Here is a 27,686-nt window from a genome sequence, read left to right as displayed (position 1 = left end):
GTGTTTTGTTTGCTGGGTGACACCTAAATTGTCAACAGAGATGTTGTTTGTGTGTCACTAGCAGCAGTGCTTCTTGCCCCAGTTGACTATAAAATGTAACAGTGTGTGTGTTCTTTGACTTAATATTTTGATGCAGAGGAAGAGATGCAGGGTTTGTAAAATCTGTATAAGCCATTGATTTGGTATGGCCAAATGAGTTGTTGCTTGACAGCAGGGTTGTGTATTACTCCCTGTGTGCATTTGCCGTCTGTTTCAGCTGTGAAGGAAAATATGTTCCTCCAGTCACTCTTATTTTCCTTCACACTTACAACAGACTAGGAATACACACAGGCCCTGTTAATATGCATCAGTTCATGAGCCATGACTCATTATACTATAGTAACTTGCTTTTTTGCAACAGCTATACATATCTGTGATTAACAAAGATTGCTTTGGCCAATGTTAGAGCTGTGACTAATGCCAGTCTTGTTAGGCATTCGTCATCCAGAATTATCTCCTTGTCAAAAGTTTTGTTAAATAAGGTTTCTTCAAAGAAACATTGTCTTGCTATCAATTTTCCCCTGGCAGATGTATTGATTGAAATAAATATGTATTTTGTGCTACTCAAGGAACCGAGTGACAGATCGTGCACTGAATACGATACATAACAACCATTGTTCTTATTGTTACAATAATTATTACTGTATCATAGTATCAACAGCAGCAGCATCTGATAATAGTGGAGACACCTCTATATTCTAATAAATAATTCCTTGTCCTGTGTGAAAATGTTTTTGAATCACCTGTGATTATTTTTATGAGATGGCCCAGAAATCACTCTTCATTTCCCAGAGCAGAGCAGCCTTCTATCAGAGTTTTCACTTCACCTGCTAGAAATGTATTTATCTGTATTTATTTAGACCATTTTTAAGGGATTTGAAAGCTTTTTGTCATTATCCAGTATGTCATTTGCACATCTCTGCATGTAATGCACCAGGAAGTAATACCAGCCCCATAGAATAGCCTGTCGCAGTATGACATTTCCCTAGCCTAATTATATTGGGCAATAGGTTACCTCACACGCATACCACCATTTTAATGTAGATGCATTTTCCTTCATCCCTCCCTCCTGACTGCTCTCTGGGTACAGAAAAGTGCTCCTTTTCTCTGCAATCTGTTTCTTTCTCCTCCAGTGTTATTATTTTTCTGCGGAAAAGATGATAGCAGGGTTTAAACAAACATTGGACTGAATGGGAGCCTTTTAGGAGGGACCTCTAAGGACTGGGGATGTTGCTGTCACCATTAGGGTGTGCTGTGCTACTCCTGAAGTGGTAGGAGCTCCTCTGGGCTGTTTGCACCAGCCCCTTCCAGTGTCCTCCTTTCTGCCTTGTAGTGTTCTTCCTTCCCATTCCCTCTCCTCTCTCCTTTTTCATTCCCTCAGCCACCTTCATGCTTTCCTCTGCTGCAGCTGCTTGCTAATCCAGAGTCACTCCAGATAACCCCCCTCTGGCCTCCAGGGCCACCTTTGGTTCCCCTGGGAGCTGCAGGAGGGAAGCAGGGCTATGGACTTCGCCTGGATCTTTCCAGTGCCCAGGTTGCCAGTCCCTTCCTGCTGCTCCTACACTCAGATGAGCTTTGTATTCATGAGGACAATGTCCCATCATGGTGAGACATCAAATGAAAGAAGCACTTTTTGTGGACATGACTGGTTGGAAACCATGCCTGGGGGCTGGGGCATTGCCTGCTGGTAAAAGCCAGGGGCCAAAGTCTCCACACAGTCCTCATCTGCAGCTGAGCCAAGAAGGAGCTGTTTCTGGAGTTGTAATTAGGAGGGGGTACTGCTCACCAAGTAACATGGCACTGATTGAAGACCTGATCAAAAAATCATGATTTGTAGTGCTAAAGATCTATGGCTTATCATGCATGTAGCAGACTAACCTTGACTATACAATTGCTGTATCTCGGAGAGACTGAAGAGCCACCTCAGCTATCAAAACTTAAAATAAATGGACAGTGGCTTTGTGAGCTACTGCCTTCAAATTCTGTAAACACATGCAATTTCCATGAGGCATTATCAATGTTACGTGCCTCTCCTTGGTACATGTGTGCTAGAAATATGAAAGCGCACTGAACTGGTTTGTTCCAGCTCCATACAAAAGGGACCCTGACTGTGAGGCTATCATGAAGAAAGTTCTGGAACTTTTCTGTTCTGGAACACAAAAAGAGTGTCACCTGCTTTTTATTTCTGTGGATCTCCTCGTAGTCGATAGTTGAGCACAGTTACAGCTCAGGTTACTTATATTTTCTTCAGGTTCTCTTAGGGAGTGATGAATTTGGAAAGGAAAGAGATCTTCATTACCAAAACCTGGTTTTGTTCAGAGTGTTTAAGTATTATAAGGAGTCAGTAAGATAACTGAGAAGACTTTTTTGATGACCTGGCTAAATTACAGCCTCCAAATGTTAGGTTTTTTGCAGATTTGAAAGGGATAGAAGGGAATGATTCAAACAGCTGTGAGGATTTCTGAAGTCATTATCACGAAGGGAAAAAACAACTCTGTGTGTTTTTGCATATAGTTACACACCAAATTCACAGAAATGGAAGGACATTTTCTGACTATCCAGTTGTACTGCTGTAATACCACACACTAACATGATCAGTATTGCAAACAAATCTCTGCCTAGTATGGGAATGTGCAAAATACACAGTTCTGCTGATACTCAGCTTTTATCAAATGTCAATTTAGCTGTAGGGAACCATGCACTGGCTACTGGTGCCTAATGTAGTTTCTGAGATGGTTTCTGTGCGAAACCACAGAGTTGACAATTTGTGTGCGTAGGTGCAGAACAAAACTACAGTAAACCAACTAAATAAGAGGTAGTGATTTGTGATTTAAAACATTTGTTTTGACTATGTTTTTGGATATGTTCCTAAGGAAAGGTCTTTTGTCAGTATGGCCAAAACAACTGATTTGCAGAATAAAAGGCAGCCTTTTAACTAACATAGTTACATTTTTCTGTTGATTTGAGCACATTTATAAAAGTAGCTGTGTATCAGCTTAATTTTTCAGTGTTACAATGCTGGAAAAATAAGAATTAGGCACTTCTCATCCATATGTTAGATGATACTATTTTGTATTTGCAAACCATGATCTGATTACAACTAATAGTATGTGCACTGATAATTTAGCATATATCATTGCAACATGTCTTACAAGCCGTGAACAGAACTGAGCGCCAAAGATTATTTCCCCTCTGATTTTGCATAGGATCCAAAGGCAACAGCAGCAGCTGGAATGGTCAAAATCTGAGAATAAAAATTTGCCTATATTTATTTATTGTAACCATATTAATGATAATGTGGATTGTCACCATTTGGAATGTAATTTTGTATTAGCTTCTTTTTTAAAAAATAAAACTGACTTTAAAGAAGATACTGTAATCTGATATGATGTTTAAAACAATATATTTGAAATAACCTAGCAAGCATGCTCTTCCAACTCTCCTGTGTTTACTGAAACTCTCAGACTATTCCTTGAGTGCTGACGGTCCCTCTTTAGAAATGCTTTTTTTTTTTCCTGACTAATTTAGCTTTATGCACCAAACCCTTTTTTCCTCCTTTCTCTCACCCTGCTCCTGACCAAGAGCAATAGGTAGCGACTGCTTAACTAATGAATCTTTCTGGTGCCAGAGAAGGTTTTGATTATATGCCCAGACTCCAAATAGAGCCCTTTTTTATTTTCTTGTGAATAGGAGGAGGAGAAAATACTGTATTTGAGTCTCGTGTCCTGAGCCGAATAGATCAAGAACTAGTCTTGTTCCAGTTCAATGACAGACATGCTTTTTAATTTTTTTTTCTGTGAAAATGTTCTTATTTGAAACAATCAGAGCAGATGGAAAAAAAAAAAGCTGACATTGGAGGTTTTCGAATTGATGAAGCCTGTGCTGTTTACAGCCACTGGATGCTCCCTGTGCTGTAGGCCCAGGAGTTCTGCTCGTTTTCAGGCTGTGCAGCCCAGGGACATTACGGGAGCAAAGTAACCTGGGCTGCTGGTAGCCAAGGAGCTAGAGCCTTCTGTCAAATGAAGAGCTGCAAACAAAATTGTGAGTTAAATTCCTACTCTAGTTCCTTGCTCTTTCTCCACATTTACATGGAAAAAAAACCCCAACAAAAGAAATGCTACTAACCTGGACTGTATCAAATCACTGCTCACTTCTGGGCTTTTTGGCTTTCAAAGTTATCTCCACATCATAAGGGCTTCATTTTTCTAAAATGAAGTCTGTTTGCAAATAAATCACATGACTTCCTGACAAAAATATTTACTTTGAGATGGATGTCAAGCCGTTAGATCATGGTTACAATTTGACTTTCCAGCATCAAGTGCTATAGAAGTCTTCACTCAAACGGATGGTAGCACCAATAATAGTACAAACGGTTATTTCCTATTTCCACAGCTGCTTCTAGAGAGTTGGTTAGACATGTACTTCTTCAGAGAGCAGTGTTCTTAAATAACCTTCATAAAATAAATGCAGACTGGTATTTAAGTTGTTGAGGTTTGGCTTTGGGGATGTATATACTCTAGAAGATAAAGAATAGTCAAGATGGACCATTCAACCCTTAACCTTCCTTGTGAGATTGAGAAGATGCTAGTGTTAGTGGTTTTGTGATGTGGACCTGCTTTGGAAACTTAGGTTCATTTTAAAGAGGAACCAAGCAGTTGTCAAATGTTGCTATCTTTCAGTCTTTAGCAACCAAACCTAGAAGTCACATTCTCTTGTGTTGTTTTGCTCAAAGTCATGTCCTTTCATGTTTTTAAGGACTGCTAGAGCAAGTTGTACCTAAGTCCTTAGCCCAGGGATCTGATCTGTGTCATGGATAGACATCTTCCAGCTCCACTATTATTTGTTTGGGTTTTTTTTCCTGTTTTCCTGCTGGAGGTAGAAGATAGAGGGGTTCAGGGAAGCAGACCTGTTGGCTCTAAAGTGGTTGCCATCTCATGGCCCCACACCCGTGGGCACTGGGGGCTCATCAGCAACACGGCACAGTGCCTGTTAATGCAGGTTCTTTGCATTTCTGGCCATTTGTACCTGGAGTGGTGGGTCAGGGAGCAGGTCCCAGGCTGGAGCCCTCCATGGCAGCTGTGGATGGACTTAACAGAGGCAACTTGCACTCCCAGGAGCTTTGGCGAGGAGATGTGTTGCCCAGTTTCAGCTTTGGAGCTGGGCTGCTAGGGAGTGAGCCCACCCCTATTCCGTAACAGGTCAGAGAAATCCCACATCCTTGGAAGTGTTCAAGGCCAGGTTGGACAGGGCTTTGAGCAACCTGGTCTGGTGGGAGGTGTCACTGTCCATGGCAGGGGGGTTGGACTGGATGAGCTTTAAGGTCCCTTCCAACGCAAACCATTCTGTGATTCTATTATGAATCTATGATTCTTTTTCATTTTACCTAAGAACTTGAGAAATCAATGCTCAGAAGTTGCCTGATTGAGAACTGTAGCATTGTAGACCAGATTTCCTGATGCACGTGGAAGGGGTGTGTATCTTTTCATACAATGAGATGTATTTGACTCTGTTGCTTATCACCGTGGACAAATACATTGCACTTCCTTGCTGAAACAAGCTGACTGCATTCCCCTGCTTTTATGTAATTCATGAAGATTTTTCTGGCTGCTGTGGTGTGATTTTCACAGATGCATGAACTGGCAAAACACATTGATAGAATGACATACAGTAACAGTTGATAGTTTCTTAAAGAGTCTTGTCCAGAAGTGGGCAGGCTTAGACCCTAACCCCAGGCCAGGAGAAGGAGGTCAGTTCTCACAAATCCCCCTGCAGCACCCGCAGTCAGGGCACACCTTGGCATGAACTTGGCCCAGGGAAGGGAGGTTTTCATTGCACACTGCCCTCTGCTCTGCCTGTCGCAGCTTTAGAGAATGGCTCAAAGGGAAGGTGCCTTTTTTCCTTCTCTTTCTGAGGAGGGAGCAGAGGGAGGAGAGCAGAAAATGATGGTGTTTTGATCCGCCTGTTTCTTATTCTAGTTGCATAAACACACCAGAGGATTTCTCTAAATTAAATTAAGCAAACCTTTCATGTTCTCTTCCTGCTTCCAAGTAAGCTAATGTGGCTCCTTGCAGATTTGCAGCTACAGAGAAGACAAAGGTCTGTAGTGTGCACAGACCCAAGTGCTGAGCAGTGTCATGCTGAAAGGACCTGCACGAGCTTTAATAGAGTATAAAAGCTTTCTGGGCACCAAGCAAAAATCTGTTTAAATCCCTGACAGGGATGAGAGCACAGCATGTATTATCAGGATATGCAGAAAGACAGGAAGTCTCTCGAAACATTTGCATTTTGGATTTACTGTAATTAAAAGGTTTCAGCCTTCTCAGGTTGAAATGGTGAAAGGTGTACATGTAAGACTCCACCTTTTCCCCGTCTCCATACAAATATTTAGGGCTCTCCCCTTTTCGCTGCATGTGTGCCTGACTTCCACTGATCCTAACAACAATTTTTCTTTAATATAAGGGATGTGAAAATCCATGGAGGCTTCTCTTTTGTATTTATTATCATCATCTGTGACAGTCCCGTGTTCCTTGCCTCACATGGTGAAGGACCTGACCCCCACTGTGCACAGCACCGAACACATAGCAAAGACTGTCTCTGGGCTGCAATTCCTCATGAAAGCAGATCCTTCTCCTCACAAGCAGATATGTAGAGCTGCGTATCTTGAGAGATTAGTGCCTGCACAGACCCCAGATAAAATGCGACAGGCGTCTGTGAGGCAGAGCGATGCAAGCTGAACTGGAGCAGAAAGCGATGCTTGTGGATCAGTGGTGAACAGGTCAGATGATGACATAGTACATCTGGGTTCTTTGGGGGGGAAAATTACTATTTCAGGAAGATTTGACTGTAGGCAAATTTTGTCTGACTAAGATTTGCCTTATTTGGGGAATTAATTTGCCAGTCTAAAATCTCTCTGCAAAGAGTCTGTGTAACTCTTATAATAGTGATCTGTATCAAGTGTCATAGCTGGAGCCACCAGTTAGAGGAATGTAAGACAGGAGGATTAATGCTTTCTCCAGTATCAAATGGATGCAGAAAAAAATACTCAGGAGCAGGAAAAGAAATGCTATAAGGTTGAAAATGTCAATTCAGTCACCACTAGCAGTCTGTAAAGATGAGAGAGAAAAATGAGAAAGGAAGACCATAGCCATTGAGTAGATGATTCCTGCCTAACGTAAGAGGAAAATGAGTACGTCTCTACTTATCCGATTATGTAGAAGGTAAATAGGAGCAAGTCAAAGGAAGATCTTTCCCTTCTTGGCTGTTACTAGATGTGACAGCCACTTCGGTGGAGACAGCCCTCCCTCCAGTTTCAGCTACTCAAATAGCAGCAGACAAAGACTGGGAATAAGCAGTGTGGATAAGCTGGTTATTGAATGTTTGGACTGTGACCCCCTTCTTCTTCCAGGCAGGCTGTTAAATATTCATCTCAGTGGGCTCAGACAGATCCCTGCCATCTGTCTGTATTTATATTACTTCATCCAAACAGCTCCAAAACATGTAAAATTTTATCCTTACCATGGCTTTTTAAAGAAAAAGGGATTTCTTTTACCTATCCAAAGGGAAAAGGAATCATAACACAAAGAGGTTTAGAGAGTAACCAGATTTATTCATCTGGACTCCAGCAGACAGGATCCAAATTCAGCTCTTTTAATTCAGCTATAGCCCTAGGCTCCCAAAAATAATTTTTAGTGCTGTAAAGTGTTGTATAGCTCACCTAATATTGCTCATTAAGCATAAAAAAATGTTTGTATGCAACTATAAACCGGAGGCTGTCACTGTATGTGTGTATGGATGCAGAATGAAAGTATTTGATGAGGAGAAATCAATAATAAAACCATTATTCAGGCATCTTAGCCTGCACTGCATTCAGTTGCACACCTTGATGGCCAGATAACACAGGACCGTCATGCAAGCTTCAGTAAACAGTGTGCCCATATGGGCAATTCTGTGAGGGAACAGATTGTCACAGCTACATTTGACCTGTTTTAGAGCAATCATGGCTCTCCCTTGACACTGCAGATGCACTGTTGACATTTCAGTGGAGCTGCTTAAAAAAAAAAATGAGTGCTGTTGTCAGAATAGAGTGGCATTTTGTGAGTGAGAAGCAATTCCCACATTTTAAATCAAGCAACAAGCCCAGTACTTCTCCCTCTTTTCACTCAGAGCCTCTTAAACAGTCTGAATGGCAAAGGTGAAGGGACAAGACCAGAGAGAAGACGAACCCAGACTTCTCAGTGTACCTACTTGAAGTTACTGTAGACATGAGGTTGTGTTACTCATTTGCTTCAGGGATTTGAATCTAAAATTCAGATTCATCTCTCGGAAGCCGACACGCAGGCAGGTTATCACAGAAAAAACATCTGTGAGATGGCTGAGTTGGGGTGGTTGGTTTTGTACCTGCTCCCAGAAGGTGGCAAATGTGGGGTAGCAGTCCACCTTACCCTTAGCTTACTTTCTTATCTGTTCAGGCCCTCATCGTCATTCTATTTTTAGGCATGAGTGCATTTTGAAAATAAAAAGGGATACATTTTCACTGTGGTGCTCAAGAAACTCTTATCTGCATTTTGGAAACATGCCAGAGGGGATCTTTGTGCCTTTAACACCATATTGAAGTGTTTTCTTCTTTCAAGGATCTTTCTCCTTGGCTTAGTCTTTTAAGGATTGCCTCAAGGCTTTGAGTGTACTCAATCGATGTATTTTTGTTGATGGTTTCTTTTTTAAAACTGTTTTTCAGGCATTGGAAAAAATGTCATCTGTGACCGAACAGCAACTCCCCTGGATGCCTTTAGGATGATGACCGCGGCTCATTATTACCCAAAGCTCATGAGCATCATGGGGAATGTTTTGCGCTTCCTACCCGCCTTCGTGAAGATGAAGCAGCTGATCCAGGAGGGTTACGTGGGGGAGCTGCTGGTGTGCGAGGTACAGGTCCACAGTGGAAGCCTGCTCGGCAAGAAGTACAACTGGAGCTGTGATGACCTGATGGGAGGTGGAGGCTTGCACTCGGTTGGCACCTACATCATTGACCTCTTGACCTTCCTCACCAGCCAGAAGGCTGTGAAAGTGCATGGGTTGCTCAAGACCTTCGTGAAGCAGACAGACCACATCAAGGGGATACGCCAGATCACCAGCGACGACTTCTGTACGTTCCAGATGGTCCTGGAAGGTGGCGTGTGCTGCACAGTCACGCTCAACTTCAATGTCCCGGGGGAGTTCAAACAAGACATTATTGTGGTGGGGTCAGCAGGACGACTGATTGTAATAGGCACTGATCTGTACGGACAGAGCAACAGCTCTCCTCAGCGGGAGCTGCTACTGAAGGACTCCACGCCAGTCAGCAACTCCTTACTTCCAGAGAAGGCCTTCAGTGACATCCCATCCCCCTACCTCCGGGGCACCATTAAGATGGTTCAAGCTGTCCGGCAGGCATTTGAGGACCAGGACGACAGGAGGACCTGGGATGGGAGGCCCCTCACGATGGCTGCCACTTTTGACGACTGTCTGTATGCCCTGTGTGTGGTGGACACCATTAAAAAGTCAAACCAGTTGGGGGAATGGCAGAACATTTCAATCATGACCGAGGAGCCAGAACTGAGCCCGGCATACTTAATCAGTGAAGCCATGCGGAAGAGCAGGATGTCTCTGTACTGCTAGCTCCTCTCAGCTCCTAGGAAAGAATAGGAACCAGACAGCTCTTGAAGGAAATAGTAACTCAGCCCCTGTCAAGGGCTTGGGCATCTTAGAAACAGCTGAGGATACAGGAGAAGGAAACATGGTGTTTGGATCAACTAAATCTGTTGGTGGCTAAGTGCCAAAGTGGTAAGGTCCTTAGAAATGCCCCAAACAGATAGGAGAATTAAGATCTGACAGAACTTAACTGTTTTAATAACAGTATGGCTGATTGGAAAGATGTATCATGGACTCATCTCCTGCTTGCAGGTGCTTTAGATTATCCAATTGTGTTTACTGTGAAAGGTTGGGAAGATCCTTTTAGATTTTCCTTACCTACCAGAGGGCTGTGAAGGTACTGTCATGTCGTTAATTTTCTGTCGTGTCTGGCATGAATGGTTCCTGCTGTGACAGCTGACACCACCGTGCTGTAGTACTACACAGTACTCTAACCAGCACGCAGAATAATAGGACTTGGTGTGAAAGCATTGCATGATATGGAAAAATCTCGGCAGCTCACTTTTCATATAGCTTGTTAGGAGCTTCTATGTGTTGGTTTACCTACTTGTTTTTTGGTTTATTTTGTTTTTATTTTAAAGCACAATTAAGTAGGAAAATGAGTGGCTTTTAAAACAAAGCAGTCCTCCACCACAGTGCATATGGCCCGCTATTGGGGGAAGGAGGGAGGATCTTGTGTGAGAAGCTCCTGGTAAGCTTCAGTGTTAACTGCACAGATTTGCTGACTAAAATGGGTTGTACAAAAACCTTCCTGGATAGCAAGTGGCATGACACAGTAGTGATAATGGGTTTTATTATACAGCTGAACTCAAGCTAGTCTTACGAAGGCTTACACACAATTTCCTGTGTCTAGGACTAACTTTTGAATGAATTCATTGTGCATTTTGGTTTAAGGTGGAAAATGGAAGAAATCCAACCTGAAAGTATGATGCTTAGACAGGAGGTGTTCTTTTAAACCTTTGTGAACTCACACTTGAGAGATGCACACTTGACAATTATTTCATATAGCTCAGCTCAGCAGCTTTCACCTCCACCAAGTGGTAACTGTGAGTGAAAAACAAAAAGGATGAGAAAATTTTGCATCCATTTCCAAGGAAAAAAGCTACATAAGACCCCCACCTCTTCACCTCCTTCAAGTGGCCAGCTACTGGTACTGTAGTAATCATTCCCTGTCATTGGTGCAGGGGTGGACAAACTCTTTTGATATGTTTGTCGTGATCTTCTTTTTAATATTTTAGATTGCAGTCTCGAAATAACATATTCTTTCAAGAATATATTCTCGAAAGAATACAGTGAAAGGCACATGAATTATCCCAGTAAACAGGGATACTTCTTTTCTGCATAAAGCTGCTCCAGTGCTTATGTGTTTACAGCGCTAGGTCCTCAGATAGGAAAAAAGTAGAACACAAGCATATAGCACTAAATTATATTAAACTTGAGAAAAACTTTTCCAATTTGGTTGTAGTTGGTTTTGACTAGGGGAAAGAAGACAACATTTGGATGAGCAGTAAATTAAAAGAGAAGATATGACCCTCTTTCTCAAGGCTATCACAGTAGTGTTGCCATTTTAGGTTAGAAAGAAATCTTTCAGAATAATTTATATTTTTTAAAAAGCACTTACAGTTTTGCTGTTTTTTGGAGCACTAAGGGCTTCTGTAGGGCTTCTACAAGTGACTTCGTCTGGCTGCTGGATGCTTCTGCCTGTTCTATGCCCAGTTTTAGAGCTTCATGGTTTTGAACAGGAAGGCATCAATAGAGTGGTTCATCCTGTCTGACTTTAGCTGGCTGAAAGTTGGGTGTGTTGTCCTTATCAGCTGTGCAAGGACACAGTGTTCAATAAAGAGCTCTCCAAAGGGTGACTCAGTTAATCCTAAAATGAATACAGGAGGTGCCCACTGGAAATTCCTGTCTTTTCCTTTGCAGAGAATCTTGGCTTCTAAATTTTCAGGTGGCTAAAGTTAAGAAACTTCACTCCCACCCCAAAATTACTGGTGTATGCTTAATTTTTGAAGAGCATATGTGTGACCTTTCATTAAATATTCCCCAAAATTTAATAGTGTGACTGACAAAGGAAATATGTAATACTGCAAAACCACACCCAAATGGAGAATTGTTTCTATCCACATTGTTCTGCCAATTCTAGCAACTGTCTCTGGGGCTGACCGCTTCTGGTAAGACCTTGGGCAAGCTTTCATTATTCCTTCTTGGAAGCAGCCCTTTGCAACTTTGGATCTTTTTCCTGAAAATGGATTTCGCTGAGAATTCTGGAGGTAATGTCCGTCAGAAATTTTCCGTTATAATTGTCATGGTATACCATGCTATCCAGTTCCTGTCCTGAAAAATACACAGAGAAATACAGAAGAGAGAATTTGATCAAGCAATCACCTCTCTCTCTCCCCTGAAAAATGGAATTAGCTGCAAGAGAATCAAGAGAGTTTTCATACAGTAAGACAAAGGCCATTTACTGACAATAGCGGCTAGTTCAAGTCATGAATGCATGGTGGATAATTAACCATGTCTAGTTAAGTATCATCCCAAACTGGAACTAAATGTGGACCAAAATGTTTGTGACTCTTGCTTCTTAGTGATTTGGCCATTGTTCTGGAGTTGCTGTTCATGTCTTTGCACCTCGTTTTGGCTCACAAATGTTGGCAGTTTTTCCCATCTCTATTTTCTTTCTTTTTCCTGTGTCTTTCTGGATTTTGTGAAGCCAGGAAGAAGATGTGCTGGGGTCCCATTCCCCACCCCTGCAGTGAACAGTCCCCAGGCAAGACTCAGTGTATAGGGATAGTGTTACTGAGCTCAACCTTTCTGTCCCAGATGCGAAGGTTTAGGTCACAGGCATCATCTGTCCTCTGTGCAGACTTACTGATGCAGACAGCGCTGCTTAGCAGAAAGAAAATCTAATGCTTTGGCTCCATAGCCATGATGCTAGTGTTAGTACCAGTTTGCAGATGTGTTGAATCCTGTAGACCTCAATGTGTGACCAGGGTGCTGGCTCCAGAGAAAACCCAGAATGAGCAGGGGCAGAGTGGGACCTCCTCATCTGACAGCAACAGAGATCGTCTGCTAGATTTAGGTGAAGTTGTTTCCTAACTGGGATGGCTGCAGTAACTGCATACGTTCAGGATTGTGTGACAGTTTTTTCATTCTCTAGGAGGTGAAGGTGCTGTATTGGCAGGTGTAAAGATACTGACTTCCACCTGGCATAGAGGAGGAAGGAATTTGGTTTAGTTGCAGAATGTGTATTACTATTCAGATAAATTGTTATTTTACAGTCTGGGATCTTTCTTGGCAGCGTCAAGCCCTCTGCTCTTTTGGTACAGTTCATTGTGTTGCCCTCAGTGGCCTCTCGAGTTCATGCTGGGTTTAAGAATTTGGGCAGCAGATAGCAGGGATGTACTTGATTGAATTCAAAAGCGGTACCACACCAGGAAACATAGATTTGGAATTGCACTTTGAATGCTGTTCTTTAATGCTGTGCCACAAGGTTTGAGATGAATGCTGCTAGAATTGGTGCAGGCCCAATAGCTAAACTGTGGCTACTGCTGGAATTCACAGTAGCCCCTAGATGAGCTTGTTCATACCCTACGTAAGAAATGTTCATTCCTCTTTCCCAGGGCTGCTGTTGGAGAGGCTCTTTCCTTTGCCATCAAGCTGCGCACAGGGCACCAGACATTATGGTCTGTTGCCAAAGACAAAAAGAGCCATAGGGTGAGCCCAGGTGAAATGCTCAGCAGGGGTCTGTTCCAGTGCTGGGACAGTTAGCTGAGAGACTGTGTCTTATTTTCCATGCGAATTGCATTGGGGTCCACACCAGGGATAGGGCAACCCTACACAGCGTGACAGCAGGGCACGGCTGAAGTCCTTCCATGTGCCCAAAGGGAGCGTGGTGGCTGCAGCAGGGAGCGACAGGAAGGTGTGGCTGCAGCCTGGTGCCTATATGCCTGCACCAAAAGAGACAATCTGCTGGTTGCACGGAGGATGAGGGCTGCACCTCCTGAGAGTGATAGCAGCAACCTTACTCCACCTTTGTGTTTGAGAGCCCGAGAAGGGACCTTGCCCTCAGAGAAGCAGCATCCGTCCTATACTCCTGCTAGATCCATGCACATCCTCAGTGCTAATCTCAGTGAAGTCCTTCTTATGCATTAGAACTCTGCAGGAGCTTAGGGTTTCCTATATCTAATACCATGCATGTGTTAAATTAGTAGTACTTTAGCTGTGTAGTTAGAAAATACCAAGTAGTGATGATACGTCCTTACCCATGCAGCCAACGTGGCAGAGAATCGGGGCATGCATAGATGAGTTTAGGCTCAGGATGGGCTGCTGTGGAGTTCATCCTTTGCTTTGGCTGAAAGCATGAGAAATTCCTGCCCAGCCAGCATAGGGCAATCAGAGGCACTCTCCACTTTGTACTTCGTGTTTCCTGCTTTTGGGTAGCTTTTGAATCAGTGACTGTGCAAGTGAACAGCTGTCCTGCAGGTTCAGCCATTCAAAAAAGGAGGCTTTTCTACTGCGTGTGGTCACAGCACAAGGACAATTTGATTTCTCTGTTACCTTGTTTATTTCTGTGACCATACAAATGTGGAAAAGACTCAGACAATTTAAAATTACACATTTATCTCCCAAAAAAGCAGCAGATTTTATTTAATGGGTAAATGTAAACAAAGTATTTTGATGGTGTCTTTGCAGATGTTCGGAAATCGCTGATGACAGAATTTCTTGATGCTGGAAATTTTTAGATTTGACTTTTATCTATTGCCTTCATTATAAAATACAACAAATTATTAAGTTTCTTCACTGTTAAGTTCTGTCTTTACAAGGGTTTAAAAGCACCCAGCATACTTTTGGCTTTATGCAGATACTCAACGCGTCGGTGTGATGTTCCAGTGGCCCAGTGATGTACCCTTAAGTACGTATGAAACTCAACACTGGACTGTTTGGGCTCTGCAGTGCTCTCTGAGTATGCAGGACTAGTTGTGAAATGGAAGGATTATTCAGGACAGCAGTTTCTTATTATTGTTGAAGTTGTTACTCGCGGGGAGCAAAGTTTGTAAATTTCAGAGATGAAGTATGACTGAATAGTAATTGGCAGTCTTATCTGCTTTAAAATTTCCTCTCTCTTGAGCTGCTGGATGAAGTCAGTCCAATAAAAATAACTTCACTGTAACAATAACTGCCCATTTCCATTTGCTCATGAAAAGGAGAAATTTTAAGTAGATGGGACTAGACATAATGCTGCATTCATGTCGTACCCTCATGACTTACTGAGTGTATGAAGCCAGAGTCCAGGCAAGTAATGACATTTTTGAAGCTGCCAAATGGAAGCGTTGGGCTTGGGGAATGAAGGGTATCAGCTTAGGTCAAACTGAAGTAGCTTTTATTTGGCATTTTCAGTTAAATGAATAAACAGAATGGCTATGGCCAATCCAAAACTGAACACAAAACATGTTTGTAGGAGCTCACTTACATTTTCTGGCGTGGGATTAAGTTCCATTTTTAAAGAATGCTGTTTTGAAATAAAAGTTTTTTTAAAACCTCCATCTTTTATTATGTTTTGGCATGTGTGAAATTAACTGTTTGGAGTTGGGTGGGGTGTTTTGTTTGCTTGTTTTTAAAGTTCATACTTGAAAAAATCCCATCCATTATGTTTAAGGCTGTTCAGTGAATTCAGCTGCCCGTGGGCAGGTTCGGTGCTGAACCTGCAGCCTCGCAGTGTCATGCTGTCACCTCATTTCTAGCACCTGAATTTGACCATCTGGGTTTCATTTGTGTCTCCTTGTGGCAGCGGGAAAAACTGGTTCATTACATGGAGATGGCTCTGGATAATCAAGATACATTTTTGCAGCAGTGCCAGCCGTCGTCTTTAAAAGCACTTAACTCTATTAACGTGTTTACGGTGGTTATTTATGACCTTCCAGCCATGTGCTGTCCATTACTTCCTTTTCTTTTTTACACCAGCTGTCAGACTCGCTTCCCTCCCCTTTCTGTTTCTCAATCCATTGCAAGCCATGAGCAGGTCTCCCTCGTTCCCCACTGAGCCCGCGCTCAGTCAGTGTTATGTGTGGCGTGCAGGGTGGCCATCGTACGACTTGAAGTAACTTTTAACACCAGTTCATTAAAATATATGTTAACACCACAACTGCTCAAGTATGTGGCATACTGAATGCCCAGCCAGAGCAGGAATCGGAGCTCCCTGCTATGCTGTGCTTCACAAGCAACACTCACTGTTTCGCTCTGTTGTACTGGTTTTCTTTTCATTGATTTTGAAAATGAGAATATGTTCAGTTTGTTGCTGTGTCAATATTAAGTATATATTTATTGTTTTTCAGACATACATATATATATAAATGCTATATATATAATGTCAACGCATGGACATATGTACAGTAGATATTTTAAAGAGCTATTTATCAAGAAAAGTAAGTGTTATAAGTAAACAGAGTTTATATTTTATATATTATGTAGATAGAAAAAAAAGTGGTTAAATTATACTAGGATTTTTGGGGGTGGGGGGTGGGGTTAGAGAAACAGGCGAGGACTGGTTCTAGCATTTTAAATAGCCAAACTACTTTGTACGGAAGCTGCCCGCTGTGCCTCTCGGCTGCAATATCTGTTTGTTTCTTCTTCTGGAAGATGATGTGCATTGTTACTTTTACATTGCTTGGGGAATGTAGTCAGTTTATTCTTGGCCAACTGGTATGTGCTGCTTAAAACATGGTTTCCTGCTGTTCTGCATATTTGCATTGATGGAATAAAAGGATCTTAACTGGCAAATAAAGACTTAAAAGGATGTGATCTCAGCTGTCTGTCGTTTTTCCCCACACTTGTGTTTTGAGAGGGTAATAACCATCACCTTTGCCTGGTTTCTGGCATGCTTGTTAAGTTCAGCACACCAGAGTAAAATCTGTGGGCTTTGTCCCTGGAGGTGGGGATTGTGATGGAGGGAGTGCGGGAAGGAGGTTTAACACTAAGCTATTTTAAGGTTTAATGTTACGGCAAGGCCTGAACTCACTCCTGCTGGAGTGATGTGTCCGGAGGAGACAGCTGGTTTTGCTGCCAGTGGATGCCACTATGCCCAGTGGCATAGCAAAACAGGGGTGCTGGACATCCCTGCTGACCACAGCCTGGTGATCCTTTCAGGGCCCTCCTCCCTGCCGCCCCACTAGCATCCTGGGATGCCTTTGCCGCCCCGTCCTCAGTTCCCTCCAGTGGCGCCCCCATGCCTACATGGTCCTCGCTCCCACCCACCATGAGATGCCAAGTCGTTCCCACTTAACCCCAGAGCTCCTTTTCCTTCATGTATGTGGGTGTCTCATCAGCCTAATAAGAAGCTTATTACACCAGCCTCTCTGATGCTGCAGAAAACCTCACTTGAGTACGAAACAGAAGATAATACGAAGTGGTCGAAAGTTCTGAGGAAAGATTTATTGCCTCTGCGATTAATTTGTAAAAAGGATAAAGCATTTCCTATGTTGCTTTTTCTGTTCTACAGCCGAGCACACAGAAAGATGTTGGATTCTACTCGTGTCAGTGCTCACTGATTTCCCAGGCACTACAAAAGTACAGCAAATTGGAGGCACAAATCTGTGAAGGGATGGGAAATCACCGTCACTTAAAATACACACTCCCCTCAGATCACACGATCTTGTGAAGTAAACTGTATATTTTCCGTATGTATAAAAATTTACAGAGCGAGTATAGCATTTACTTCAATCCAGAAACACAGCATGTCAGCATTTTCTGCTACTAGCATTGCAGCTATCATACTTTAAAGACGTACCAATGTTTATATACACATAAAATACATTTTTATCAGTTTTAATGTACCTTATTTTCTTAGGCTGACGGGGAGAAAAACACAAGGCAAGGAAGAATCAGTGCTCAGGTCGTCAGAAATTATATTTTAATGTTTGCCTAGCCCTCATGAGCCAATGTAATATAAACTCGCTCAGGTTTCCAGATCACTGTCTCCTAATCAATTAGGCACTGAAATAAAATAGGGCCAAATTTTATAGTATATCCTTTCCCATCAACTTCATAGCGAAAAACAGGGTTACTTCCATTTCAAAGGTTAAAATGTAGAAATCTTTGCAAAACAGCACCTATGGGAGCAATTACTGTGAAAGAACGTGTCAGAGATACAGTAGGATTATTAGTGCCCAGTTACGGCACACAATATATAACTGTATAGGTAAGTGCAAATGCAAGAGCGAGTACAAACATTCCACACTAATGAGGCTACATAAATGCTAAGGTAAACATCTTCAAACGTGGGTCAGCATAGTGAGACACTTAAGTGCAGATTTATGAGCTGAAGTAAGAGTTCTGCTTTTAAAACAAACCGCAAAAACGTGAGCAAGGGGAGAAACCTCTTGCCATTTTCCATAATTTTTTGTAGAACCGAGGCTCCCACAGCTCCCCTGGCTTCTGTTCTGCTGTGTGCTGGAGCCCCTGTTGATTAGCAGTTATGTAGTAAAAACAATGGGTGGCTTGTAGCCATAAATATTAATCAGAAGAATGTTAAATGCATTGCATTGTTCTCTTTGGGAGCAAAGAGTTTGCTGGGGCAAGGGTTATTAAAAAGTGCTGCTGTGCCAAAGAGAAGATGAACTTAATGCCTTTGGCATGGATTCCTGGTGAGCAGCGGAAAGCCACGGAGCTCTTTGTGTCGCTGTGGTGCCAGTGGAAAACTCACATTTTAGAGTGGACATATGTGATGCACAAGGCTTTTTGCCCCATGAAATATTCCAGAGCAGCTCAAACTGGGGTGAGACAGTGCGGTTCCTGCAAGACCAGCCTTTCCTGGGGCTGGAGTCTGGGGAAATGGCTACTGTGGTCCAGCAGCACTCAGGTGCCTCTTGCTTGGCCTGCTCAAGCCCATGGGCCTGTGCTGGTCACTGCTGCAGCCATCATGTTCAACATGGAAGGAGGAAATTTCCATCAGGCATTCCCAGTGGCAGCCCTTGGAGTCACCAGACCTGTCACCTGTCCCACAGCCTTAGTCTAGTACCACCTAATACTCGTCTTCTGCATACGTTGACTTTTGTAATACATTTTCCAGTTGGGAGTGCTCTAACTAGTGAATATAGCACCACAAACCTTGGTGTGTCACCACATCTTTGCTTTAAAATGAGTAATTGCAGCTCCCTGAGCAGGTGCTGAGGGATGAGGCAGGGCTGCTGACAAGCACAGGTCACCAATCCTTAGTCCTGTTCCCAACTGCTTGTTCCTGCCTTCCCCATCTTGTACTGGCACTGGGGAACATGTGGGCAGTCACCTGGTTAATGTGAGCATGGATTTAGCCAAAAACTAACAACGTGGGTTTTTTACTAGGTTAGTTTTCAGGCAGATCAGCTCCCTGATCTGAGTCATTGTCGACAGCAATTTATGCCAGATCACTTTAATAGCAGAATGTAAATAGAAACCAGGTCTGCTGACTGCCAGAAATGTGCATGTTTCATCAGATCAAAGAGTCGGTACTGTAACTGCAGAATAATAAACAGTACCAAAAGAAAAAGGAATAGATAGAGGAAAACAATTCTAAGTTCTGTATTTCCATATGAAAGGATATACACGTAAGCAAATGTTTCTTAAGAAACTGGAGGCTCACTCCTCCAGACATGGAAGTGGTGTATATACAGATTCTTAGAGAAGCCTTTCAGAGTCTGCTTCAATCTGTTTTAATAACTCTGCCTCTCGCAGTTAATCACATCTTGCAGGCTAAAGGCTTCTGCAGAAATCCCATCCAGGCAATGACAACAGCCTCTGAATGCAAGCAGCTTTGCCACTTGTGCAAGTAAGTTTTACATGGCATTTCAGCCAAGCCTGAAAAACCTCAGGCTTGCATTTCAGACTTTGAGAATGCAGAGACACTTGTAAATGGTGCTTGATGTGTAGCATAATGCATTTTCTTTGGTGTGGTTTTTTTCCCACTGCTGTCCCTTTATTTTTTTTTTCAGCAGTTCTGCTTGTTAAACCTTCTGGAAGTATCTGTGATGAAAAGGAGCCTTACGCTACTAACTGTGAAAAGCTCATCAGCTCAAAAAGGAAGGTAATCAGAAAGAGAGCAAATGTCAGAACCAGGATTAAAAGCAGATTCACAAGAAACAAGACCACTCCTGGGCTCTGAAAACTGTCTCTGTATCCTGTTAAATTGCTAGAAAAGTCCCAAGCATGGGTTTTGGCTTAGATCTGATATTCTTAGAACTGATATTCTATATATCCTTTCTGTGGCACAGTTAGGAAAATACGATACAGCAGAGACTATTCCCACTACGCAAGATGCTTGTAACCACCCTCTTTTGGAGAATATGAAATTATTAACAGGGCCATGACCATTCTGTGCCAGTTGGCCTTATTGGCAGAGGGTGGTCTTGCGTGCTTCATCTGCTGCTATTGGGTGTAGCTGAGAGGACTGATGGGTTAAATAGAAGGCTGTTGGTATTATAAAACTAGTGTGTTAAAAAATGAGTCTATCTCTGTCCCAGTGCCAGGAAATTCAGGTATAAACTGTGCCAAGGTCTTTCAGCACAACTTTTTCGGAAAAAAATGGCTATTCTTCCATTCACTTTTCTAGGCCTTTTGCTTGTAGTTCCATGACAGTAGAAACACCTTTCTGGGGGATGCCCTGCCCTTTTGGCTACAGACCCTTTTAGCTGGAAATAATTCCTGTGGTTTAGGCCTACAGCAGGAACAGGTCCTCTATGGAGAAGAAAGGACTGAGTCACGTGCTGAATTGACAAAGCTCACAGCTATCCGTGCACATTTGGCAGACTTTGTATTGCTTCACATGTATGAAATGTCTTATAAAGATTAACAAATCCCCACAAAATGAGCTGTTGTGATTATTCCCATTTCACAGCTGGCAAGGTGGAGGAAAAGATGAAGTTGATGACATCACTCCCTAATGAATTTCTCTTTTCTCTGAATTTTCTACTTGGATTATTAGCTTTGCCCTCTCCCAGTGGCTGAACCCATCACTCAAAATGCCACTTTCAGAGTGCCCTCCAAATGTCTAAGCTGATAGAAATGTCTCATTCCAGACCAGTTACAAGTTCAGGTCTTTATGGAATTTCAGTTTATTTGTACTCTTAAAAATAGTGATATTTTAAAACATTTTTATTTACTTGCAGCAAAGCAATTTTTGGTAGGATTTTTCTCCTTTTATAGTCTGAGTGGTCAGAACTATTTAGCACTAAAAAGAGATTTTAAAACTATAGTGTTGGAAGATTTTAAATTACATGCTATTATTTTAATATATAGAAAGAGTGATATATGTGTTTGTAACAGGATCTCATTGGCTTTACAGAGGCAGTACCACCTATTGCCTTAACTTTGTTTTTTGGAAAACTAGAGACAGAACAGCAAACCATGCTGCCCAAGGACATGCAGAGCAAGTCTATGACAACCAGATGCTGAATTCTGCTGTTTTAATTCCTAGTTCCCTTTAAATAGTTCTTAAACCTAATGTAATTCTCATTCATTATCATTAATGTAATTAGTCGTATATAATTAATGCCTAATATGCTGCTGCGGTTTGTGAATGCCAAATAAGCTAGTGTTGTCTGCGCACTCTAAATTCAAATTCATCAGTTTAGAAAAGTGCTAGCAACACCAAAGCTAATAGCGACAGCTTTATCTAAGTGAAATAATTTTGCATAATTCCATCTATGGAGGGGAAGATGAGAGACGCTGCACTCTCCGTGCATTGATTTTAAAACTAAGCTGATAAAATTAGCACCAGATCTATGTGCTGACCAGTAAATTGCTAAAATAACCAATCAGTCAGCCTTAAAAGCCCTTGTTACCTAGCATAAAACTGCATTTCTTGTGTGTGTTTCAAGAGAGGATTTGAGGAGTGTATTTGCCTGCACCCTATAGTTCACACTGCTCAGTTTGGCAAGGATTTCTGGTCCAAAACCCTTCAGAGATCGTTCCTTTCAGTTCCCTCCATCAAGTTCTCATTGGTAATGGCTGCAAATCATTACCTGGAGAGACAGATGATAATAATCCTAGTGTAATTTGGAAATTTATGGAGTAAATTATTCTGTGATCTTTACAGCTTTCTATTATTCTGTACAACAACAACCAGAAAGCAGGACATCGATGTAACCTTTTAACAACTATGAGAATGCAGACGTAGAAGGCTGTCAGAAAATCACCAACAGGAGAGAGGTGGAGACTACTTTGTCCTGTCACAGAATAAACATCAGTTCACCATTTCAGCTTCATATATTAAAACAAGCCTCCAAACCACGAGTGATATAATTTAGAGTAATAATTTTAAATTAAAATGTAAATTAACATGCTAGCAAAACCCTCTGAGCTCCACTGAGATAAAAAGTCTGCCTGTATACAAGGCTCCCCACCCCCTTGGTAGGCAGTCTTACTGAAAAAAGGTGATTGAGTGACAAATTATCCTTTGGAGTGCTGTGTCTGCTGTGTTGCTTTGGATCTGATCCTTTCATCCTTACATTAGTAGTCCCAGTGAAGTCACTGGATTCACAGGTCAGAGCTATGAACTCGTTTCCATGGCCAAACATGCAAGCAGCCCACCAGGTGTCGTTCTCAGCGCAAGTCATGGCCGTGTTGGGTGGCAACGGTGAGCAACACTTGATCAGGTTCTGCAATAATAATTATACCTCATGCGTACACCAAATCTCTTCATTAGGATTCTCAAGGTGTATCATTTAATTTTCTACCATCCCTAAACTAACCAGTCTTTGTCTCATTGCCACCTCATTGTCAATTCTCAATTAAAGAGTCACAAAACTGAGATAAGATTATTTGGGACTATTTATTAATTATCGTGTAGTGTCCCAAATGTGCCATGCTCACTGACAGCACAAAGCATGTTTTTGGTGCTATTTAAAAACTTGCAGCCCTTTTTGAGACAAAAAGCATCAATCTTATCCTTAACACAGCTACTAATCAGGTTGGTAGAAGAATAGTTAGGGCAGAGACAGTTGATATCTGAGGTTAAGCAACAAATCAAAGTTATGACTAGAATCCACAAGACATTATTGTAAAAAATCACTAACATAATCTGAAAACAAATTCTATTTCCTTTATGTCTGGAGTAAGCAACTGCAATTTGTTATTTTCTTCTTAATTGTCTTGCAGTTTCTGTTTATCTCTGCAGACAAAAGCATGTCACCACTGAAGCGCTCTCATTCTCTAGCAGGATGAGAAAACAGAGAAGTAGGGCACATCTGAACTCAGCTTTCCAAGTTTAGCTGCTCCTTATGATGTTTGCATCTCCATGAGCCTTTTCCTTGCTGTCATTTGGGGATGGGTATTCATGATGATAGAGACAGTGTTCGGTCTGCTTGGAGACAGACCTGCCTGTTGTGCTGCCATGCTAAAATGCAAGGCTGAGTTCCCTTTTGCTGCCAAACAGTTTTATGGTATTTTTATTATCCTAGAGTGTTATTTTTTTTTCCATTTCACTTCAACAAGGGATTAAGTTGTGAACACTTGCTCCGACATTCGCATTCTTCTCTCAGGTAGAATGTAAACAGCAGTGTGATGCTGTTTTGGCCAGGAAATGGTGCCAAGCTTTTGCGGATCTGACAGTGTTCATAATGAAAAGTTATGTGAATGTATAAGTAAATTGTCCTTTCCATTAGCACAGCCCTACGCACCATCTGGAACTGTTCATGCTTCTGAAGAAACAGGAGATGAGATCTTAGAAAAGCTGAAATGACCGAACTTGTAACTCCTTGCCTGAACATCAATCATTTCCTATTGCAATAGGAACAAGGGACGGTGCATTAGCAGGCTGAAAGTATACACTAGTTTTGATACACTGTGATCAGAGAAGTGTCTTTAAAAAAAAAGAAAATGCATATTCAGAGCAAATTAAACTCACCTGAAAACCGCACATATTTTCTGTATGTTAAAACGTATGTTATAATGTGATGCAAATATGGACCTCCATGCTGTGTAAAATTGGCATTCCATTGCTTTGCATTTTCATCTTCTTTTGATAAATTTGAAATAACAAGGTGTGCTTCCGATAATCATCTGTAATTCCACTGATAGATCAGTTGTACAGGAGAGACTAAAACCCAGAACACCAAGAAATGTAATATTCAGCAGCATGTCACTTCCATAAAATTATTCCAGCTTTAATAGCAAAAGCGTTGCTTTTCATGAAGAACCATGGGCACAATGCAGTTCCTATTTTGCAATAAAGAACATTAGCAATGTTTATTTGGCTTTCTTCTCATGTGTCTTTTTATGTCAGTGAGCAATTCACTTGTGCAAAATAAACATATCACTACAAAATGCAAACACAGTAATATTCAAAGCCACAGATAAAAATGAGAGATGCAGTATGCTAGCAGGATACTAATTACTTTGGCTCTGCTATCTGAGATAATCCCAAGCCAATTCCAAACCTGTTTCCCTTTTATATTTTATGTGTGCTACCTTTTCTGATGCTATTGCAGTTTAAAAAATTCAGTGTTTAGGTTATCATGGTTTGGACAGGTGCCTAGGAAGGTATTATTGATGGTGTATGAGTCCATCTGCTTTACTGTAGGCACAGTCCTCCACTTGGCTGACTGACACCTGCAGCTACTCATGATGCAATTCTGCTTCCATTTACAGTAGCAATGAAGAGATTACATCAACAGGAATGAAGACACTTTACGTCCCAGGCAAAAGAAAATAGGGTCCTTGTTTGGTTTATGAAAGTGTAAATTTTCTTAAATGAAATACTTAAGTAATGCGTCACCTGTGTGCTTTGCAACATTATTTACTGCATCTAGAGTCATTTAGCCATTTTCAGTGCAGGTGGATGTAAAAGGGCAGTTATAAAGAAATAAGGCTGTTAAAGTAAGGAAGTCCAACTCTGTGTAGGGCTGTATTTCTAAAAAAATTGGTTAGCCATCTTTGTTTCATTGTTTATATGTCCCCACATAATAATCATCATAGTCATTAGCAGTTCATGCTAAGCCTGTGCTTTCAATTTCATCTGTGTTTTGAAAAGTCTCAAATTAAATTCTTTAATTCATCTCCCACTGAGCCAAATACAACGCTGGTGGTCACATTTACAACTGACATTTGAGATCCCATTATAACGATCTATACGTCACAAACTCTTTTCAGACACCATTAAGAAAATCTGTGCGTACAAGTAACATGATTAAGAAGCTTTTGGTATGTGAGGTTCAGAAACTTTATTAGGGGGAGCACATTAATTTCATTGTCTTTCAGGGGAGCTTTGTTTTTATGCTATATTTTTATGCAGCTAAATCTTTCAGACCCTAATTTTGATTAGGAACTTCGAGCTATGCCATAATTGTTGACATTAATACAATGCAAATCCATAGCAAAGTGTCTCGTAGCTCAACTGCTTGAAATATTTCTGTAACTGCTGTACAATGAATTACTGCTAAAATAAATCGTGCCAGCTTCAGGCTTTTTTAGACCACCGTGATAGGTATGTAAGACATCTTGACAAGGCCAAAAATGAATAATGAAAAATGACAGAGATTTTATTGAATTTCAGTGGCTGTTTTCTGAACCTTGTGATACCGGTTAGTTCCCGACAGCACCGACCAGATCTCATCCAGAGAGAAGCGCCATCTAACGATAAAAAGATGTATTTGAGTTGAAGAAGCGAAAAATGACAAAAATGGCACCAGCCTGCCACCTGCTGCTGTAGAGAATTACCTCAAGAAACGTCTTTGCTAGGCTTTGAAACACCCCTGTGTGAACTGGGTTCAACAAAAGCACGTCCACTCTGCAGCAGTGGGCTTTGTCCTTGGCATTTGAAAAGTGCTGGATAAAATTAAAAGTATGAGGTGTTCTGTGCATTTGAAAATAGGCCATTTAACCTAAGAAGCTGTCTTGGAGGGCTCTGGTATTTTGAAATCTCGGTGTTGCTAACTCAGGTGTTCGACAGTCTTGTGCAAATTTCTGCTTCTGGAAACGGACCATAAGCAAAAAATTCAGCTCCTATTAAAAGCAGCTGTCTATTCCTTGCAATTCACAGAACTGAAAGCTGGTAAGATCTTGAAGATCTGAGTAAAAACATCACGACCAACTGAAAAAAAAAACCCAACCCAAAACGCAAATAAAACCACCCTATTAGTTTGACATCCCTTGGCTTTGACAGCACAGACTGGTTTTTGAGTGTTGGCTTCCAACAGTGAGATCTAGGTCCTTTGTGTTTTGAAGGGTGGGAGTTGTAGCGACAAGCCCTTTGCTTATATGCACCAGAGTAAATCTTGGGTCTGCAAAACGCACTTAGCTTCCTAGAGATTATTGTAAGTAAAATGGCTCTGACTGTCACAATGTATAGGCCAAAACGCTAAGCAAGGTACCAATTATAGTAAATAACCCAGTGCAGGCGACACCATTCTTTGCTACTCTCCATAACCTCAGTGTTGCAGGAGTTATTCCCTTATTGACAGACATTATTGGCAGGTCTTGTGCAGCACTGCGCTTTCAGGCTCACTATATCCATAGTGGGGGATCGGGACAGAACCTGTTCTGCCATAACAGGCATCACCTTGAGACAGGCTTGTGGGATAGTGGGATATCCCCTTGTTTTCCTCATCGTATCTGAAGCTCCCCCATGAAAAACGGGAAGGAACGAGAGGGAAGTGATGGAGAGCGAACCAGCGCTGAGGGACATGACCTAAGGGGCTGGGGGGTGGAGAACAACCGAGTCGGGCGAAAGCTCGGGAGACACTGTGAGAAACCGACAAAGCCTACATCCCTCTAACAGGAAACCACCACCGCTGCCCCGGCCGCTGAGCGCTCTACCACTCGTTCAGCGGAGGCCCGCCCCCCAGCGCTCCGCCCCCCGCCACCGGGGCGGGAGGTGGTCTGCGCATGCGCCCGAGCCCGTGCCGTAGGGCCGCGTCCGCCTGCTGTAGGTGCTGGGGGGCAGCGGCTGCAGCGGGGTCCCGGTTTTGGAGGCGGGGGGAGCGGGGAGCCCCGGGTGTGCCAGCCCGGAAGCCCGGGAGGGTGGCGGGGCTGCCGTGTGGGCCGGGTGGGGGTAAGCGAGGGCGGCAGCCGGAGTTCAGTTCAGTCTGTGCCAGAGGGTCGTCTGTAAATGTGTTGGTATCGTCTCTTGCCTTTTACTATTGATGCTAAAATCACCTGGCGTGAAATTTAGTCATATGATGAAAAGTGCTATTAAGGCCGAAAATGCATTAATCTGTGAAGACAGGGTGAGTGAATTGTACTCTGTTATACAGAACACTTCCAATAAGCTGATTAGGGATTTATTTCCCCCCTTCCTTTTTGTTTGTTGATGGTACCTGTAAAGATTGGAACATTGGTTGTCTGCCTAACATGAAGATATCTGTCCTAAATCTGGAGGGAGGGAGGAAACGGTGTTCCCTCTTTTTTTTTTTTTTTTTAATTTCTTTAAAATTATTAAAATAACATTCCTTTCTTGTAGGTCATGCTGTTATTTTTCAGCTGATGTTTATTGTTTCTGTTCTGTGACCTTACACAAGTGGTACAGGCTAAATGGTTTCTAAATAGCACATACTAAATTAAGTTTTTTAAAAAATTAAATATTTTAAATGTAGTTAAACGTCTGTAGCATTTTAAGTCTCTTTTTAGATATGGCTGCTATGTAAGCAGTAAACACTCTGGTCACCAGACCCTTAAATGCGCAATACGTGAATGTCGCAGTCATTTTCATAAGAAAGTACACAATGGGAATGTCTTGCAAATAATAGAAATAGTTTTTCTCTGATTTAGAGACAGTAGTTGACCAGGCTTAGAAAACATTAATTCAGTCCTTTGCTGCTTTCTGTTTTTCTGGCTGATCTTGGCCCTGATCCTGCAAAGTGCTAAAAGTGGACTTAATTTGAAACATAAGTAGACCTAGTGAATGTAAAAATTTAAATATGTGCATTCTTTGCAAAACTGTGGCCTGTGTTTATATCTGCAAATGTGTCGCACCTGATGTGTGCTTCAGTTCAGCA

The 27,686-nt window shown here is 42.0% G+C and overlaps 1 protein-coding gene across 1 annotated transcript; it reads left to right on the top strand.

Moving 5' to 3' along the window:
* Positions 1 to 8,772: 8,772 nt before the first annotated feature.
* Positions 8,773 to 10,049, top strand: GFOD1 (glucose-fructose oxidoreductase domain containing 1). Its single transcript, XM_010178548.1, has one exon. It carries the CDS (start codon positions 8,830 to 8,832, stop codon positions 9,691 to 9,693), a length of 864 nt encoding a protein of 287 aa, XP_010176850.1. The 5' UTR covers positions 8,773 to 8,829; the 3' UTR covers positions 9,694 to 10,049.
* The last annotated feature ends 17,637 nt before the right edge of the window (positions 10,050 to 27,686 follow it).

The sequence above is a fragment of the Mesitornis unicolor genome, unplaced genomic scaffold (assembly GCF_000695765.1).
Source record: "Mesitornis unicolor isolate BGI_N332 unplaced genomic scaffold, ASM69576v1 scaffold8052, whole genome shotgun sequence".
Lineage (NCBI taxonomy): Eukaryota > Metazoa > Chordata > Aves > Mesitornithiformes > Mesitornithidae > Mesitornis > Mesitornis unicolor.
This window is presented reverse-complemented; position numbering and strand designations above follow the sequence as displayed.